Below are 17,636 nucleotides of genomic sequence, written 5' to 3'. Positions count from 1 at the left end.
TTTGACACCATGTCATAATTAAGCCACTGCTCGTTGGTCTCAGGTAAGGGAGTCCCCAGCACCTATCATGTCAAGTAGAACAGGACACTGGAGGTCGATGGAAGGTCAGATGGTGGACAAGATGTCCTACATTCAAATCTGAGACTCATCTAACACCTTATTTTGGCAAAACACTTCACACCCCTCTGCTCAAAGATTACTTAGCCAATAGATTCATGAGGAAGTCAGGCGTTGATGGGTCTGGTCGCAGGGGTGGGCCCATAACATGGTGGGCTGCATGGTGCCAGTCTTTATGCCAGTAGTGAGTGCCATCTGTGCCGAGACTTGCTGCTATGGGTTCTCCATAGACCACTTTCCCTGGAAATTTCAAAGGACGCATTCAGTACTTCAATTTGCTCTCAAGAGAACCATCTGACAAACATAAATATTCGTCTTCTCTGCGCTAGTGAGGGATGATGGGAATCCCAAACTAGAATTTACCTTTTGTGAACAGGATTTAAAAATTAAAACTACTGTTTGGGCACCTGGGTGGCTCAGTCGGGTAAGCGTCCAACTTCGTCTCAGGTCTTGATCTCGCAGTTTGTGTGTTTAAGCCCCGTACTGGGCTCTCTGCTATCAGCACAGAGCCCGTTTCAGATCTTCTGTCTCCCTATCTCTCTGCCCCTTCCCCATTATGCGCACTCTCTCTCTCGCTCTCTCAAAAATAAATAAATATTTAAAAAAAAAAGAATGATACCTGGTTTTAAAAAAAATTAAAGCTACTGCTTATTGAGCATCTACTATGTTCCAGTCAATGTCCATGCGTGTTGTGGTAGACGATTATATGCTCTCACTGATACTAGGCTTGACCACATGGCTTACTTTGGCCAATTAAACATGAATGGAAGTAACATGGGCTGCTTCCAAGCAGAAGCTGTTAAAGCCACAGTGAGTTTTCTTTCTGACTGTAGACTATCAGAGACTGCTTCTTCAGTTGTCCCTCAGGATGAAGAGAATATGGAACAGAGGTAGAGCCGACCAGTGACGGACATGAGTATGAATGAGAAATAAATCTCTGCAGTTATAAACCATTGATATTTTAGATGTATCTGTTAGTGCAGCATGATCTAGCAAATGCTGGCTGATGTGTGTGCCATTCTAATGAAAGGATCTCAAAACCCTACTGGGGAAGTGCTATCATTATCTCCATTAAAAGATGAAGAAAAAGCTTGTCTTTTAAATAGCTTCTGTTATTATAACAGAAGTGAAATGACTTCTGCACAGTTGCATTACATGTACTCCACATGCCATCAATGAAATGGAGGAGTCAGGATCTGAATCTGGGCATTTTTTACTCCTAACTTCTGTGCTATACCCCTGATGACAATTACCACATGGTCATATGGAGTTTAACCACAGCATATCTCTACTGCAAATACACTGAGAATCTCTTCACACCCTTGAGAAAAAAACAAAAAACAAAAAACCTCCTCCAAAAACTTATGTTAAATAGAAAGAACACTCAGATAATATAATTGTAGCCAGCAATGCATATTCTAAAAATCATGCAAATGAGGCCATCACAAGCAAACGGCATTAGAAAAGCTAATAGTGCAGAGTAAATTTGAATTTAAAATCAGAATCCTATCTCTGATTAGCATTTGTTGGAATAATAGATACACCGACATCAAGCTGATCATCCCCAAGCAGCCACATAGGAGAACACAGAGTAAACAGATCCTGGCACACCTAACTAGCTCACTCTGGCCAGTCAGTCACTAGATTTCAGCTCAAATCCTCGATATAGAACTGAAATTAACTAATTTCTTCAGAGAGTACTGACAGCGGATGGCCACCAGCTGCTTTCGTCGTGTACTACTAGAATGTAGCATCCTATTACCTCCCAAATCATCTCTTCCCGCTTTCCTCTTGCAAACCACAAAACAAGGCTTACTGAAGCCTAACAAACCTTGCTTCTTAAGTAACCAAGTACCAAACATGGTCAATAAAAGTTATGCCCCAAGATAGCCATGGCTAAGATCTTTCACTTTCATCACACGCACACACACACACACACACACAGCACACACACAGGCTGAATCCCACCCCCATCCTCTTTCCTACTGCCCTACTCCCAGGAAAGAAGAAATGCCACCGGTATCTCATTCTGGTGTGTAGAACAAGAAGCAATCCTTTTTCATGTGAACTAAGAGGTAATGTACTATTTGCTGGAGGGATAGAAAGATGGACCCAATATCTGACTTGCAGGCATGTAGTGACCTTCCTATCCCAAGAGATGCTCAGACACTGAAAAACTCAGAGACTTGATCTGCAATCAGTTTACAAACTGTCAACTCAGGATTTTCCGTGGTGCTTCATCATGTGGGAACGATTCTTATCACATGCTCTATTCAATCATTTGGCCCATCAAGGTGAGATGGGAACACAGTTTCAAAGTTCTACAAATTTATTAGCTCTCAGGAAAAATTAAAAGCGTCAGCAACTAGCAGGAGTCTGCCAGGAGTGTTTTGAAACCAGATGACATGTAATCTCCTTGGAAGGCTTTAACACCTTTAAAATGTGACAGGCCACTGTGTTGGTATACACAACAAACTCTTCATTAACTGGGCTATTTTCGACTGTCTCCCCATTCATTAAGCATCTGCAAATATATTAAAAAATTTAAATAAGAGCTAAAAATTCCTAACTACTCTACCTCCTTTTTCACAATGGTTCTAAGACAACAATAACAACAACAACAACAACAACAACAACAACAACAACAGCAAAACAGATAGTATGCAAGAAGTAAAAAAGGGAAGGAAAATGAAGGGACTGGGTAATTTGTAAATTGGAGAATCACACTAGATAATTCAGCATAATTGTGGGCTTTATTAGATTTAGGCCAAAAATAAAATAAGAAAAACAAAAATATCTAACATCTTATAGCACTGCAAATACAGTTTGAAATTCACGTATCTCATTTGGCTTTCACAGCAACCCTCAAGCTGGTGTGACAGATAAAGCATCTGATGCTCAATGAGACTAACTAATTTGCCCAAGTCACACAGGTAGTAAGTGATAAACCAGAATTAGAATCCTAGTATTTTGACTTATCGTACATACACATTGCGTTACCAGGAAAAGTGTTATTCTTCATTTCTTGGTAAAGAGCATGTGTTTTTAAATGTTTAAATCAACCACAAGCTCTTTGTGGTTGTGGCTGGGAAATTTTCCAATTTCATTTACTGGTGTCATTTACTATGCTTAGCAGGTTGGTAATGAAAAGTGCTATATCCGTCTTAGTCTGGTGCTCTCCTGATTACATTTGAGGCACATGGTTTCAACAACTCTCCGGAGATAGGGCATCTTCATCATTAATCTCCTCCCACAGTCTCAGCAAGGTTCACATTGTATCATTCCCTGTCTACCCATACAGGTTCTGTCTTTCTTTCTCCATCGTTTGGCCCAAAACCAAAAAAGTCTCTGCACTTAGGATGCTATCTCCTACGTTAAGGACTTCTGCCCTCTAAGAGATTCTAAAGATTTCCAAATGATGAAACATGTCAAGGCATTTATCAGATGAAAGTGATAGAGCAGATGTTCACACCTTGTCTAGATTTGTGAACAGCACTTAGTCAAGTCCCAAGATCTGTTATAAAAGGTTGGAAAATGCGGAGAAGACAGCACAGGTGGCCCGGAGTAGAAGCACTGGCTACCAACAGAAAGCCAAGCACACCTATAAAACTATTTTTTCCTAGCAAGAAGGATAGAGTAGAACCTTTCTGGGGTCTGTTTTGCTTCAAAATATTACATTTACACAGAAAGGAAAACACTGAGAAGGAAAACACATAGAAGCAACATAATAGAGTAGATCACACAGATTTGGGTTCAAATCCTGATTTTGCTACTTTTTAGACGGCAACCGTATGCAAGACAACTGATTGTTCTTAGTCTCCGTTTTTCTCCTCTATGAAGTGGGGTCACAATGTCTCTCCAGTGTGGCAATTTTGTGAGGATCAAATACATCAATATATATGAAAGTACTTAGCATCTTCTTGGGACTCTGGGTTCACTTCATGTTATGGGCTGAATTGTGCCCCTTGCCAAAATTCAAATGGTAAAGTCCTAACCTGCAGTATGTCACAATGTGATTGTATTTGGAGGGTCCTTTATAAAGGTAATTAAATTAAAATGAGGTCATTAGGGTAAGCCCTAATCCAATATGAGAGGGGTCTTCTAAGAAGAGGAAATTTGGACACAGATACATACAGAGGGAAGACAGTGTGAAGGCACAGGGAGAAGATAGTCGTCTACAGACAAAGGACAGAGGTCCGCAGTACATCCTTTGCCGCCCTCAGAACCAACCCTGTCAACACTTTGATCTTCTAATCTCTGATACTGTAAGAAAATTCGTTTCTGTCGCTTAAACTGCCCAATCTGTGGTACTTTGTTACTGCAGCAAATACATTCCACAAATGTCAGTTTCCTTATGGTTACACAATTCTTTTTAAAAAGTGTTTTAAAATGGCCAATCTTCAACTGCTTTGCAGTTGGTCATAAGGTAGATCACCTTGCTCTAAATTTAAAGGTCAAGGGAGTGTTTAGATGTTCACATACAAAAAAAGAAAGCCTGAGATTCAGATCACCTTGATTGAGCTGCATATTAATCCTTCCTTAGGAACAGCATGGGTTACTAAGCATCAGTAAAACATGCTTGTGATAAGATAACAAGATTTGACTTACTCTTGTTCAGCTCTAACAAACATCGGTCAACTCAAACACAGAGAGAGAGAAAGGCCCCTGGATGGACCTTCCTCCCCATCTTTTAAAACACAAAAGGAATATGGCTGGACAGGGGGAGGAGAGGTAAATAACCCAGAGTTTAAATAAAGTGGAAAATAAGACATTTAAAACCTCTCTGTAATAGAAGTTTATATTTTACAGCAATAAACTTGGAAAGTAAAGCTTTCTCCAATAAGGAAAACCAAATCACCCCAAACAAACAAAAAAACCCCAACCACAATGTAGCCCAGTTCACCATAAGTTACTTGAGGATCAAAATTAACTTCATCATTTTTGCAAATCCAATGCCTAGAGCCCTGTGACTAGCATATATCTGGTGTCCAATAATTTGGTTTTCTTTATGTAAAAAGTATAAAGAAAACATTTTATTAACAAATTCAGATGAGAGTCCTATTTGTACCCTATAGTCAGGAATATGGATACAAAATAGAGTTGAACTCTATTGAGACAAGTTAAACTGGAAACTAAAAAAAAGGGATTAAAAATTTCAGTCATAGTTGGAAAATAAATTATAACAGATATACATAAGTAGAACATCAAGTAAGTTCTGAGAGAAGTCACCACCATTACAAATAAAGCACCAGAAAAACAGTGAATCCATGTTCTATTGGAAAGGGAGGGGAAGGTAAACGATATATTTTTTTTGAAAGGCCATTAATAATTCCAGATGCCAATATATGGAGAAAAGGAGCGTATATAACCAAAGCTACTCAAACCAAAATAAAAAGTGTCACTGAAGCCAATGGCACATATTGACACATACACTATTTGGACAAAGACTGCAGTGAGTGAAAGCGGTCTGGGGCCGGGCAGATGGGAACTTCTATATGTGACACAAATCCAGCTGGTTGGTCCAACTTTATGTGTGGGGTATGAAGCAAGGGCAGCAGATTCTGCTTCTAAAAGAAAAAAGGATATCATTCTAGGTACAGCCTTCTGGTTCCCTTACCTCATTTTTGCAAAAGTGGTTTCTCACATGAAGGATGACAACTAACCTAGTTCTGGTTACTCAATTTAGATGAACTAAGACTAGAAATAAGCATGAAATTTAAATTCCTTGCAAACTGTCAAAAGCAACTCCAATTTCAATGGCTTGCCCATGACATTCTTATTCTTTTTCCTGTAACCCGCTCTTTGCTTTTTATCGCAAGTGTTAAAAGAAAACATCAAGGTATGAACAAAGGGAAACCTCAGGCTTCAAGTTAGAGTTGGTGGACCGAATGTGCATTTCTATCTCTTTCTTCCCAGTTCACACCCAAACCCTGGCAAAGCTGTACAAGAGATGGCCCAAACCCACAACTGCTCTGAGAATGAAGGAGGGACCGGGGCTGGCCAGAAGTCTGGGTAGATTTTAGGAAGACAGAAAGCGGAGAGATGGCAACAGCTTATGAAGGAAAGTAGAGGGAGCCTCCACTATAGCCTGAACTCAAAGTAGAGGAAGTCATGGTGAGCATTTTTCCCAGGGTGGGAAGGGCACTTGGCACCTCTTTCTCTTCTCCTTCTGGAATGGCCATAACCTGAATGTTTTTGGTTCTTTCACTGTGTTCCATAATGCCTGTTGGCTTTCTTCACTCTTTCTTTTTTTCCTCTTTAGTCTTCTCACTGGGTAATGTCCCAGGTTCTATCATCCAGCCCTTGATTCTTTCCTCTGCCTGGTCGAGTCTACTTCTGAAACTCCCTGTTGAACTCTTCAGTTCAATTATTCTATTTTATTAACTCTAAGATTTTTGGGTTTTGTTTGTTTTTTGATGGTTGCTATTGCCTTCATCAAATGTTTTGTTCATGCCCTGTTTTCCTAATTTCATTTAGTTGCCCGTCTGTTTCTTGTAGTTCACTAAACTTCCTTAATAGGATTATTCTGAATTCTTTGTCTGACATTTCATAGGTCTCCATTTTTGTTAAGGTCAATTGTTGGAGCTTTATTAGTTTCCTTTGATGGTATCATATTTACCCGATTTTTTGTGATCTTTGATTTCTTATGTTGGTAGTCTGCACATTAGAGTAATTGGGGTCCTCTTCCAGACCTTACAGGGTTGCTTTGACAGAGACAATTCACCAGTCCGCTCAGTTTGGGTTTCTGAGTGTGTCTGCTGGTAATGAGTCTGGGTAGGTGGGGGCCAGCTATTAAGGTCTATTTTTGGCTGACACAACTGTTTGGGTTCTGGGGACAGGGATGGGGTGTGCCACTGGCTGAGGACAGTTGGTTGGATAAGACTGCTGGCTTGGTTCTCTACCCAAGTGAGGCTGTAGGATGGGCTCTGTGATTGGCCTGAAATCTGTGGTCAGGCTTCCTAGATGGTCAGGATACTGTATTCAGAAGCCAGTGGACTACGACTTAGCTTCTGTGCCCTGGCAGGGCAGCAGGCCTGGACTGGAGGCCATTACAGCTCATTGTCTGAGGGCCCAAATCAAGCCTGGGTGTGCGTTGAATTCTCTGTCAGGTGAGGCTACTGGTTTTACTCTGCAGGTGGGGGACGCCACTGGCTGTGCTCTCTGTTCATGTGCCACCGTAAGGCTGTTGAATGGGCAGAGCACCTTCCTGTGTGCTCTGGTTAAGCGTTCTGGTTAGACAGGCTAAAGACTGTATTCAGTGACAAGTGGGGCTATAAGTGAGATTCCTTGGCCAGGCACAGGGGGCAAAGTAGCCCTAAAACTGGTATAGCTTTTTGTTTGCTGCCTTAACTCATGCCATAGTGCACCCCACATTCCCTGGCCAAACAGTGCCATTCATCGGCTTTGCTCGGCAAACTATTGCTTCTGTCTGCTCTTCTCTTGGTCTGAGAGCTGCTCGACCACACAGCTTCCAGGTGTTTTCTTTGCCATTCCTCTCGCCAGATGAGACCAGAAGACACTCTCCACAGTGGGTGGGGTTCTGTCACAACCCCACTGCCTGCGCAGGAGAGGTTGGGGCCACTTGAAGCTACTCTCAATTTCCCAAACAGGCTCTCTGGTTGCAAGGGGCCAGGAGTTACCCTCAGCCTTGGCTATGAATTAATCCCCTGCCTGTGCACAGCATGGGGAGCCTCCATGCGTGGTACTGGCTCAGGTCTACCTGTCTTCGTCTCAGCTTGAGCACTGCTGGGCCACACAGCTTCCAAGAGCTGCTGCCAGCCTGTCCTGTCAGGCAGGGTTGGAAGGCAGTCCCTCAGCAGGTGGAGTTGTGACTCAGCTCCTTGCCTGGGCATGAGCAAACCGAGCTCTAGGGTCAGCAAACCTCCTTGCTTACAGATCTAAATCAGGCAGATGTGCACCCCACAGAGGTCCGTGGTCAGAGTCAGAGTGTGCCCCCAACTTGGTTGTACAGATGAGTCAAGCTGCTGTTTGGGACTATTACTTGGGTACTGCAGGTATGAATTCTCTGTCAAGATCCGAGTGCTGGCTGCTGCAGCCCTTCCCTTCTTTACCACAGTCAGATTCCCAATGGGGGGGCCCTGCAGAGTCCCCTGAAATCCTCTTTTCCCCCTGGAGGAACCAGAGGCCCAGGGAGACCTCTACTCATTGTCTCTACTGCACTGGCCTGGGAGTGGCACAATGCGGTCAACATGTAGCCGCTTTTCTTACTCTTGTTTTTTGTTTTTGTTTTTTTTTAACGTTTATTTATTTTTGAGACAGAGAGAGACAGACCATGAACGGGGGAGGGTCAGAGAGAGGGAGACACAGAATCTGAAACAGGCTCCAGGCTCTGAGCTGTCAGCACAGAGCCCAACGCGGGGCTCAAACTCACGGACCGCGAGATCACGACCTGAGCCGAAGTCAGATGCTTAACCGACTGAGCCACCCAGGTGCCCTTTCTTTTCTTACTCTTGTAACGCAGTCTGTCTTGGTCTGTGAGGTGCAGGGGGTGCTTCAGCCTCAGCCCTGTGTTCTGGGATTATCTCAGTGGCGTCTTATCTTTGAATAGATGTTAGCTGTTCTCATGAGGGGGAGTGAAGTCAGGAATGTTGCCATCTTGGTGCCGTCACTCCAACTACGTGTTTCTCTTTTAATAATGATAAAAAATGACACACTGATGATAATGCTTTAAATTAAAACTTCAATGGAAGGCCAAACACCAAAGCCAATTAAATACGAACCTGATATCTGCATTTCCAAACTCTGTAAATCAATTTCTTCTTGAACAGAGTGGAGAAAATGGGAAAAAATTGGGGCTTTGGGGTCAGATGGACATGGGCCTGAATTCCAGGTTTAACACCTACTAGTAAGTGATATTGGGCTTAATTTACCAAACTTTTCCAAGCCTCAATTTTATCAGTCACAAAACTGATAAAACTTAGCTCAAGCATTGTTATGATAATTTAAAAAGATAACATATATCAAAATACATTAATGACAAAACATATAGCAAAACAGGAAATGATTTAAGACATCAAAATATGTGCCAGGGACATATTAAGCACTCAACAAGTAATGTTGGCTGTTATATCATCATTGACCATCATGTTGCTCTCTTCTGGGTAGATAATTGACAATTTAATAATAATATCCAACTTAATAACATTGTACTGTTAGGCTACTACAATAAAGAATTAATAATTGGATCTCGTTCGTGCTTCCTGGAGCAGTGATTCTCAAACTTTAATATGCATATGAATCACCTGGGGTTGCAGTTATAAGTGTACATTCTGATTCAGTGGGTCTGGGATGGGCTCCAAGGCTCTGAATTTCTAAAGAGCTCTCAGGGGATGCTGATGCTACATTCTAGGGACCACACTCTGATGGTAAGGCCCTGGTGATAGAATGGGCTGGCAAAGGTATTTACAGATAGGAAGTGTTCATAGCATAAATCTGTAGGCTGAATTGTTTCTTATTTAAACATGATAACAATGAATAGATGTGTATTGTTCTTTTGTGTTCAGAAATTATGTTAGATAATAAATGAATAAAAGGTCAGTGTGGTCCAAAAGTTCTTGTCACTCTATACTCCCCAGAAACCTGCCCTTGGGTTGACTGATACAGTCACCATGTGAACAGTTTAGCATCATTTATGTCCAACCCACTCCCTTCTCCCTCTGGGTTCCTGCTTGATCACATGTGAGAGGTCGCATGCCAGGGGGGGAACCCTCTTATGCCAATTTATTCTGGACTTTTGCTGCTTCTGACAGTGGTGCAATAGAGGATTTTCACAAGTGTTACTACAGTAAGTCTGACCCAGCTAAAACATCTGGGTTGACGTTTTAGATATCTCATTTACAACCCCTTTGGAAAGGGATTTACCAGTATCCAAAAAGTATGTCTGAGCATTTACCCTTTGAACCAGGAGTCTTACTTTTAGGACTCTACTCTGAGGATTCTCTTCTGTGGCACAGACTAATGGCGCCCCACAGATGTCCGTGTCCTCATCCCTAAAACCTGTGAATATGTTATCCTACATGGCAAAAAGGACTTTGCAGATGTGATTAAATTAAGAACTTTGAAATAAAGACTTTATCCCGGATTAAACGGGTGGGTTCAATGTAATCCAAGGGTCCTTGAAATAGAAGAGAGGGGCAGACGAGGAGAGCAGAATGATGCAATGTTCTCCACCCACCACTGCAGCTTTGGAGGTGGAGCGAGGGAAGTATGAACCAAGGAATGAGGGTGGTCTCTGGAAGCTAGAAAAGGCAAGGAAAGGGATTCTCCCCCTGGAGAGTCCGGGAGCCTCTGGGAGCTCCGGGAGAGAGTAAGCCTCCGGGAAAGAGTAAGCATGGCTGACAGCTTGGTTGTGGCACAGTGAGACATGTGTTAGACTTCCAACCTCCAGAACTGGAAGAGAACACATTCGTGTTGTCTTAAACTATGAAGCTTGTGACAATCTTTTATGGCAGCAACAGAAAATTAATATACTGTCCACATATAAAATAGCACATGCATAAGTCCACCACTGTGGTTTTATACGAAAGAGCTAAAGACTGACAACAGCTCACGTATCCATCAGTAGGGGAGTAGTTGAGCAGATACAGCGACATACTCTGCACCTGTAGGAAAGAATGATGAAACTCTCCATACCTAACGTGAGCTGACCTTTAGGACCTATTTTCACGTAGGGAAAAAAAGCAAAATACAGAACACGAGGTATACTATTTTACCTCTCAAGTAGGAAAGAAAAGAGAAATAAGAATATGCATATATTCTTTTTTAATAAAGAGAAACACTTTAGAGGTAGGTCGGGAAAAAAATAATAACAATAATTACTAATGGGGATATAGGATGAAGGTGCTAGGGAAGGAAGCAGGACTTCTCTGAGAATACTTTTTTTAAATTTATAATTTTGGCTTTTGGACCATGTAAATGTTTTACATATTCAAAAAATAAAATTCAATTTAAAATTTACAATAAAATGAAAATGCCCACAATTAAGTTTAATAGTTTTCTGCCTGTGATTTATTCCAAAACGTTTTCTAGACTTTTACTCTGTGCCTAATGGAATTCTATCCCAGTACAAAATGTATCCCTTAGATCAAGAAACTGTTTCCTGACAGAACCGTCAAAATTGCAGCTTGATAGTGGATTAAGATCGACAGTTTCCACTGACTTTGCTATTTTTTAAATCATACTCTGACATTATGGACCTGACTGACAGGCTTTAGGACAGGGTACATGATTTACAAAGCAAATAATTACAGAACCACCAATTCCATAGAGTTGGCAACAGAGCCACCTGGTGGCAGAAACTAGCACTGTACCTTTAAAACTGCAGTGCTTTCTTTTTGAACCGCTGTGCTCTTTTATACTGAAATTCTATTGGGGAAGGGGATCAGGGAGAGGTAACCAGAAACGGTTGGTAGCCCCTATTAAGAGCGCCTGTGTGAAACTGAGTTTACTCTTCACACAAGATATCAATGGATTACATTGCACAAAAATCCTGATTGAACCTTCATGTGATAAGAAGCAATTTTGGCAAAACTAATTTTAGAGTTAAAGACATGTCAAACCTATTCTTACGATCCATATTTTAAAAATTCGGTCGGTTTCAGTTTTGAGAAAAACAACAACAAAGAGCCAGGAGGATTTATAAGACTATTTCTGATTTCCTGGTTTTTAAAAGTGAGATGGCAAAACCACTAGCACGTCTTAGGGAGGTCTATTATTTTATATGGAAGGGGGAAGGACTTGGTTTTCAAACTTTAGAACAGGGGCGCCTGGGTGGCTCAGTTGGTTAAGTGCCTGACTCTTGATTTTGGCTCAGATCATGATCTCATGGTTTGTGAGCTTGAGCCCTGCATCGGGCTCTGTTTTGTTAGTATGGAATGTGCTTGGGATTCTTTCTCTCTCTCTCTGCCCCTCTCCTGCTCACACTCTCTCTCTCAAAATAAACTTTAAAAAATTAAAAAATAAAATTAATTTGTAAAATAATTGTCATACAAACACTATTTGGATAATTGCTTTAATAGCTCCAATACCCAAGGTGCTATCAGACAAATCAACTCAACTCTAAAGATATTTGCTGAGCAACTACTCTGTACCCGGCACTGTCCTGATTCAGGTCCTAGGAGGGATAGTGGTGATGCCCCAGAGACAGGTAAGCTTCTTTAAAGTTAACTGGAGAGTCTGCATTCAGCCATCAGATTAAAAAGTGCGCTGCAGATTAAAGAGTGGGGACCTATGGCTGAAGGAAAGGTCTTGAGGCTCCAGGGATGGTAGAGAAATGACCCAAGGCAGAGAAGCAGTCATGAAGATGAACAAAAAGAAGGGCAAAAATGGACATGCGTTAGATGGAAGAAAACAGAAAGGATGCTAATAAAAAGGGAGGAAGAAAAGCTGCGGAAATTCACCTGCAACCTTTTCATAAGCAAAGCAGGAGCTGCAGTCGATCTACATCCCTCTCCAGCTACTACTGAGTTACAAGTGAGGTTCTCGCTCGGGAATTACCGTCTCTCCTCGCATCGGCTATCACCTTTGCTGCAGATTTGCTCATCACGTGCACGATGTAGAGAGGGCAGTTCACGGCGCTGGCTATGGTGATGGCTCTCAGTGTGGCCTCTGCCTCCACTGCTTCCGGGCGGCACAGCTCATGGCCCTCAGGGCCTGTTATCCCCAATGCCAGCATCTTCTTTGCTCCCTAGAGAGACAGCAGAGACAGACACATGTGCAAGGAAGGTTTACTAATGACAGCTACCATTATCTTGTTGCAAATTAAGTACACGGCCAGGCTTTCAGACCTGTTAGGAATAGAGGGGTGTGTGTGTGTGTGTGTGTGTGTGTGTGTGTGTGGTGTGTATATTTGGGAAATATAATTTTAACACTCTGAGAATATATGTTAGTTTTTCATACACACATTTCACAATTACATTATTTTGACTGAAAAGCTAAAAAAGAAATGAGGCTAATTCTAGTCCCAGTCTTATGACTGGTTTAGTATAAAATAAAATAAAACCAAACATTCTAACCCCCAATATTATTCAAGTGTCTTATGTCACATTATTGCAAGTAGTTGTGCTTTTTGCTGAATCATAGTCCTCACTGCCCTCTGTTCCACTCACCAAATGATACTGGACCGTCATTTGCCCTCTCCAAAATATTACTTCTTCCTTACAAAAAAGGCAGGAAATCAACACTTGACTGTTGGTAAATGGTAAAATGACTGGCCCGGTGTCACACTGAGGAAGCAGAAGAGTACCATTTAAACTCTGGTCTACTTGAGTTTACAGCTCATGCCCGTTTCTCATGATCCCTGACTGCCTCACGGCCACCCAGCCTCACTCTCACCGACTTAAATGGGAACTGAGCCTAGGAGGGAAAAAAAAATCAGCTAATATAAAGGGTAAGAGACAGCTCTTAAAATCCTGCAGATGGTGTCCCTTCGGGCATTAAGAATGGAACTCACAGAAGAAATAAATAACATCTAGATTCCTCCAGAGCACATTTTAATACCCGGTTTATGAAAAGAGTGGGGCTTTAAACAGCACTTAACACACTGCTTAAGTCATCAGATCCCGCTGATGTCCACACTTTGGCATTCTGAACCAGCAGGAGGAGCTTCTTCAAAAAAAGAAGAAGAAGAAAAAAAAAGAACGTGCTAGGACACACAAAGACAACTGTTTGTTTGAGAAACATGTTTGGGGTCTGATAACTGATTTGAAAAAGGGAAATCTTCATTCCCTTCATATACCACCTGAGTAAAAGTCAGAGCATGGAGTTAAGTAAACTGAGTCAAGGGTTTCCAAGCCACAGAACATTAGTTTCTGGATCTCCATTCTTCCAATGCACAGAATGAGTTCACCTACTTGAGTCCCATTGTCTTCAGCTTCAGTCGTGGCCATTTTCATTTGTGGCGAAGCTCTGGGATGCTTACCTCTGCAATCAGGTCTCCGTTTTCCGCGTGGACTTGAGCAATTGCTCCGATCTCCTTGCACTGAGAGAAGGCGGCATACAGCTCCTGGTCCCTCACCATGTACAGGTCTTTATAGGCCATAAACATCTTGAAAGAGTTCACACCTTTGTCTTGGGTAAGGATTTTCATTTCTTCTTTAACCTAAAGGGGAGCAATAGCCAAACACACACACACACACACACACACACACACACACACACACACTGTCACACTTTATTATTATTTTTAAAATGTTTTATTTATTCTTGAGAGAAAGAGACAAGGCATGAGTGAGGGAGGGGCACAGTGAGAGAGGGACACAGAATCCAAAGCAGACTCCAGCCTCTGAGCTATCAGCACAGAGCCCGATGTGGGGCTCGAATTCACAAACCGTGAGATCATGACCTGAGCCGAAGTCAGACACTCAACCGACTGAGCCACCCAGGTGCCCCATACAATGTCACACTTTAAATAATAATATTTATTATTATTATTTTATGTTATTGTTAATTTTATTTAAATTATTTAAATTAAATTTATTTTTATTATTTTATTATTTATAAATTATTGTTTTGTTATTATTTATTAACACTAATAATAAATTTCAAATTTATTTCAATGTTCTCTTTCATGTTCAAAATGCTGCATTCAGAAGAGAATTAAGTAAAGTAGGGACAACAGTCTAATTCCAGAAAAAAAATGCAGTTAAGGCCTTGAACTCCCCCCACAGGTGAGACCTCACTTCATCTGATGAATATTACTGGTATGATACTTTTAAATCAGGACAGAGTTCATAGTTTTCCCAAAGTACTGCACGTCTTTACTCGTATATAAAATTCTCAGCATCTATCTCCTGATGGGAGGAAATTATTTTAGAAAATGAAAACAAAGCCACTTGGCAGTAACAGAAGCAATCGTGTCTCCAGGAGGAATCGAAGCTCACGTAAGGTAAAGCTTTGGGCTCAGATCTGAAACCCCAGGATGGGCTCTCAGAAGGAGCAGGTAGACGTGCACTGAGCCACAGGCAGCTGCTAGGAGGTAAGAGACTCTGGACCGGTAGGAATCCTCAGGAGCCTTCAGGGGTGCCAAAGGTAAAAGACAAGATCAAAACAAGCTTAGTAACTGCCGTGCGGGTCCAGTTTGAGTCGCGATAAAAACTAATAACATCAAAGAAAAAATTGGTGGATTTGAGCCGGTAAAATTGTTTGAATTTCTGTATGTTCGCACACACATGCAAGCACACACACACACACACACACACACACACACACACGCCAAAACACGTTCTAGGCATAGGATTATTGTTCTTAGTTGTTATCCATCAACTTAAGAGAAGCTCTAACGTTCCAGGTAAAAAATATTACCAACAATTCAAACAGTAAACACGAATGACTAAAAACATGAAAAAATGTTAACCTTTCTGCTGATTAAAAAGTGCAAAATAGGGGAGCCTGGGTGGTTCAGTCGGTTAAGTGTCCGACTTCGGCTCAGGTCATGATCTCACGGTCTGTGAGTTTGAGCCCCATGTCGGGCTCTGTGCTGACAGCTCAGAGCCTGGAGCCTGCTTCCGATTCTGTGTCTCCCTCTCTCTCTGACCCTCCCCCGTTCATGCTCTGTCTCAAAAATAAATAAACATTAAAACAAAAATTTTAAAAAAAGGTGCAAAATAAAACAATGCAATTTTTTCTATTGAATCAGCAAAGTTTATAAATGACTCTATTACATATTAAATTACTCACTCCCATTGTTCTTTATTTCCTTACTGATTTTTCTTACTTTTCTCTATGGTGCTTTATCGTCCGGCGCATTATGTATTTACTGGTTAACGCCTTCCCCCACTAGAATTTCAGCCCCATGAAGAACTGGAAATAACACTGAAATGCTGACATGGTCATCACTGAAGTGATGGAATGAGCTCTAAGATATGTTAAGGAACACCAGCAAGGGGCAGAGCATGATATAAAGTGCCTCGAGTTTGTTTGTTTTGTTTTTGTTTTACTTTTCTACAGTGTCAAACTTTTTACTGTGAGTCTATTATTTTCACGGTCAGAAAAAAAATGCCTTAAACATTTAGCATATGCACACGTGGACTTCCATATGCAGGTGCCGTACCTTAGCCTTGTTGTTCCAACAATGTGGTACGTAAACCAGCCACGCTGGCATCGGCTGGGAGTTTGCTGGAAATGCAGATTCTCAGGCTTGCCCCAGACCTGCTGCTATGGGTTGACTTGTGCACCCCCTTAAAGTTCACATGTTGTTTAAGTCCTACCCCCAGTACTTCAAAAGGTGACCTTCTGGAAACAGGGGCACTGCCAATCTAATCAGTGGAGACAAGGCCATTTGGGTGGGCCTAATCCAGTATGTTGGTGTCTTCATAAAAGGGGGAAACGTGAACACGGACGTGCACACAGGGAGAACGCCGCGTGAAGATGAGAGCAGAAGCTGGGGTGCTGCTTCTACAAATCAAGGAACAACCCAGATTACCAGCGAAGCCTGAGAAGCCAGGGAGAGGCATGTGCCAGGTTCTCCTTCACAGTCCCCAGAAGGAAGCAACAGCCCTCCAACACCTTGATCTCAGGCTTCTTGTCTCCAGGAGGCTGAGACAGCAAATTTCTAAGGCGCTCAGTGTGTGGTTCTTTGTCCCAGCAGTCCTAACAAACTAATATGTTTACTGAACATAATCTATAGTTAGACAATTTCTCCAGGTAAGCATTTGCGTATTAAAGTGTGAGAAACACTGCTGAGGGCAAACATCCTCATCTTGACTCTGTCTTATAAAACAGGGGTGAGGGGGGTGCCTGGGAGGCTCAGTCGGTTGAGCAGCTGACTTCAGCTCAGGTCATGGTATCACAGTTCATGGATTTGAGCCCTGAGTTGAGCTCTGTACTGACATCTCAGAGCCTGCTTGGGATTCTCTGTCTCCCTCTCTCTCTGCCCCCCTCCCCCCACTCACACACGCATTCTCTCCTCTCTCTCTCTGTCTCTCTCTCTGTCTCTCTCTCTGTCTCTCAAAAATAAATATTGAGAAAAAGAAAATAAAATGTTTAAAAAAATGAGAGTGGGGGGAAGGAAAGAAGGAGAGAAAGAGAAAGGAAGGGAGAAAGGAGGAAAGCCAAAAGACCCTAATAGCACAAAAGAGACTAGGTTCATCACTTAGAATGGTGTTCTTGGAGAAAAATTAACTTTTGCTGTGGACTATAAACCTTGCTATTATGTTTGCTGAGCTACCTGTTAAAGATTGATTACTAGTTTTATATTAATTTGGTGCCTGAAGCCCAACTTTTAGGGGGAAGTGGGGACATAAGTTACATGGTCACTTCAAATAAAGTCACCCTCCTGAGCCCTTTCTGGTAAAAGGATTTCTGAATTAGGTCCATGTTGGCAACTGAGGGGCCCCTGGGTGGCTCAGTCGGTTAAGCATCTGCCTTCAGCTCAGGTCATGATCTCACGGTTCGTGAGTTCGAGTCCCTCATCGGGCTCTGTGCTGACAGCTCAGAGCCTGGAGCCTGCTTCAGATTCTTTGTCTCCCTCTCTCTGCCCCTCCCCCACTCACACTCTGTCT

General features: G+C 42.1%; 1 protein-coding gene across 2 annotated transcripts in view; it reads right to left on the bottom strand.

Moving 5' to 3' along the window:
• The window catches only part of DPYS (dihydropyrimidinase), an 81,194-nt gene that overhangs the window by 47,251 nt on the left and 16,307 nt on the right, over positions 1 to 17,636 (bottom strand). For both annotated transcript variants that reach the window (XM_027064040.2, XM_027064039.2), the window contains exons 3-5: positions 14,057 to 14,236; positions 12,634 to 12,823; positions 201 to 357 (exon numbers count right to left, since the gene is read on the bottom strand). In XM_027064040.2, coding sequence (XP_026919841.1) covers positions 201 to 357; positions 12,634 to 12,823; positions 14,057 to 14,236 — 527 coding nt within the window. The remainder of the gene's footprint in view (positions 1 to 200; positions 358 to 12,633; positions 12,824 to 14,056; positions 14,237 to 17,636) is intronic.

This window comes from Acinonyx jubatus, chromosome F2 (genome assembly GCF_027475565.1).
Source record: "Acinonyx jubatus isolate Ajub_Pintada_27869175 chromosome F2, VMU_Ajub_asm_v1.0, whole genome shotgun sequence".
NCBI lineage: Eukaryota > Metazoa > Chordata > Mammalia > Carnivora > Felidae > Acinonyx > Acinonyx jubatus.
This window is presented reverse-complemented; position numbering and strand designations above follow the sequence as displayed.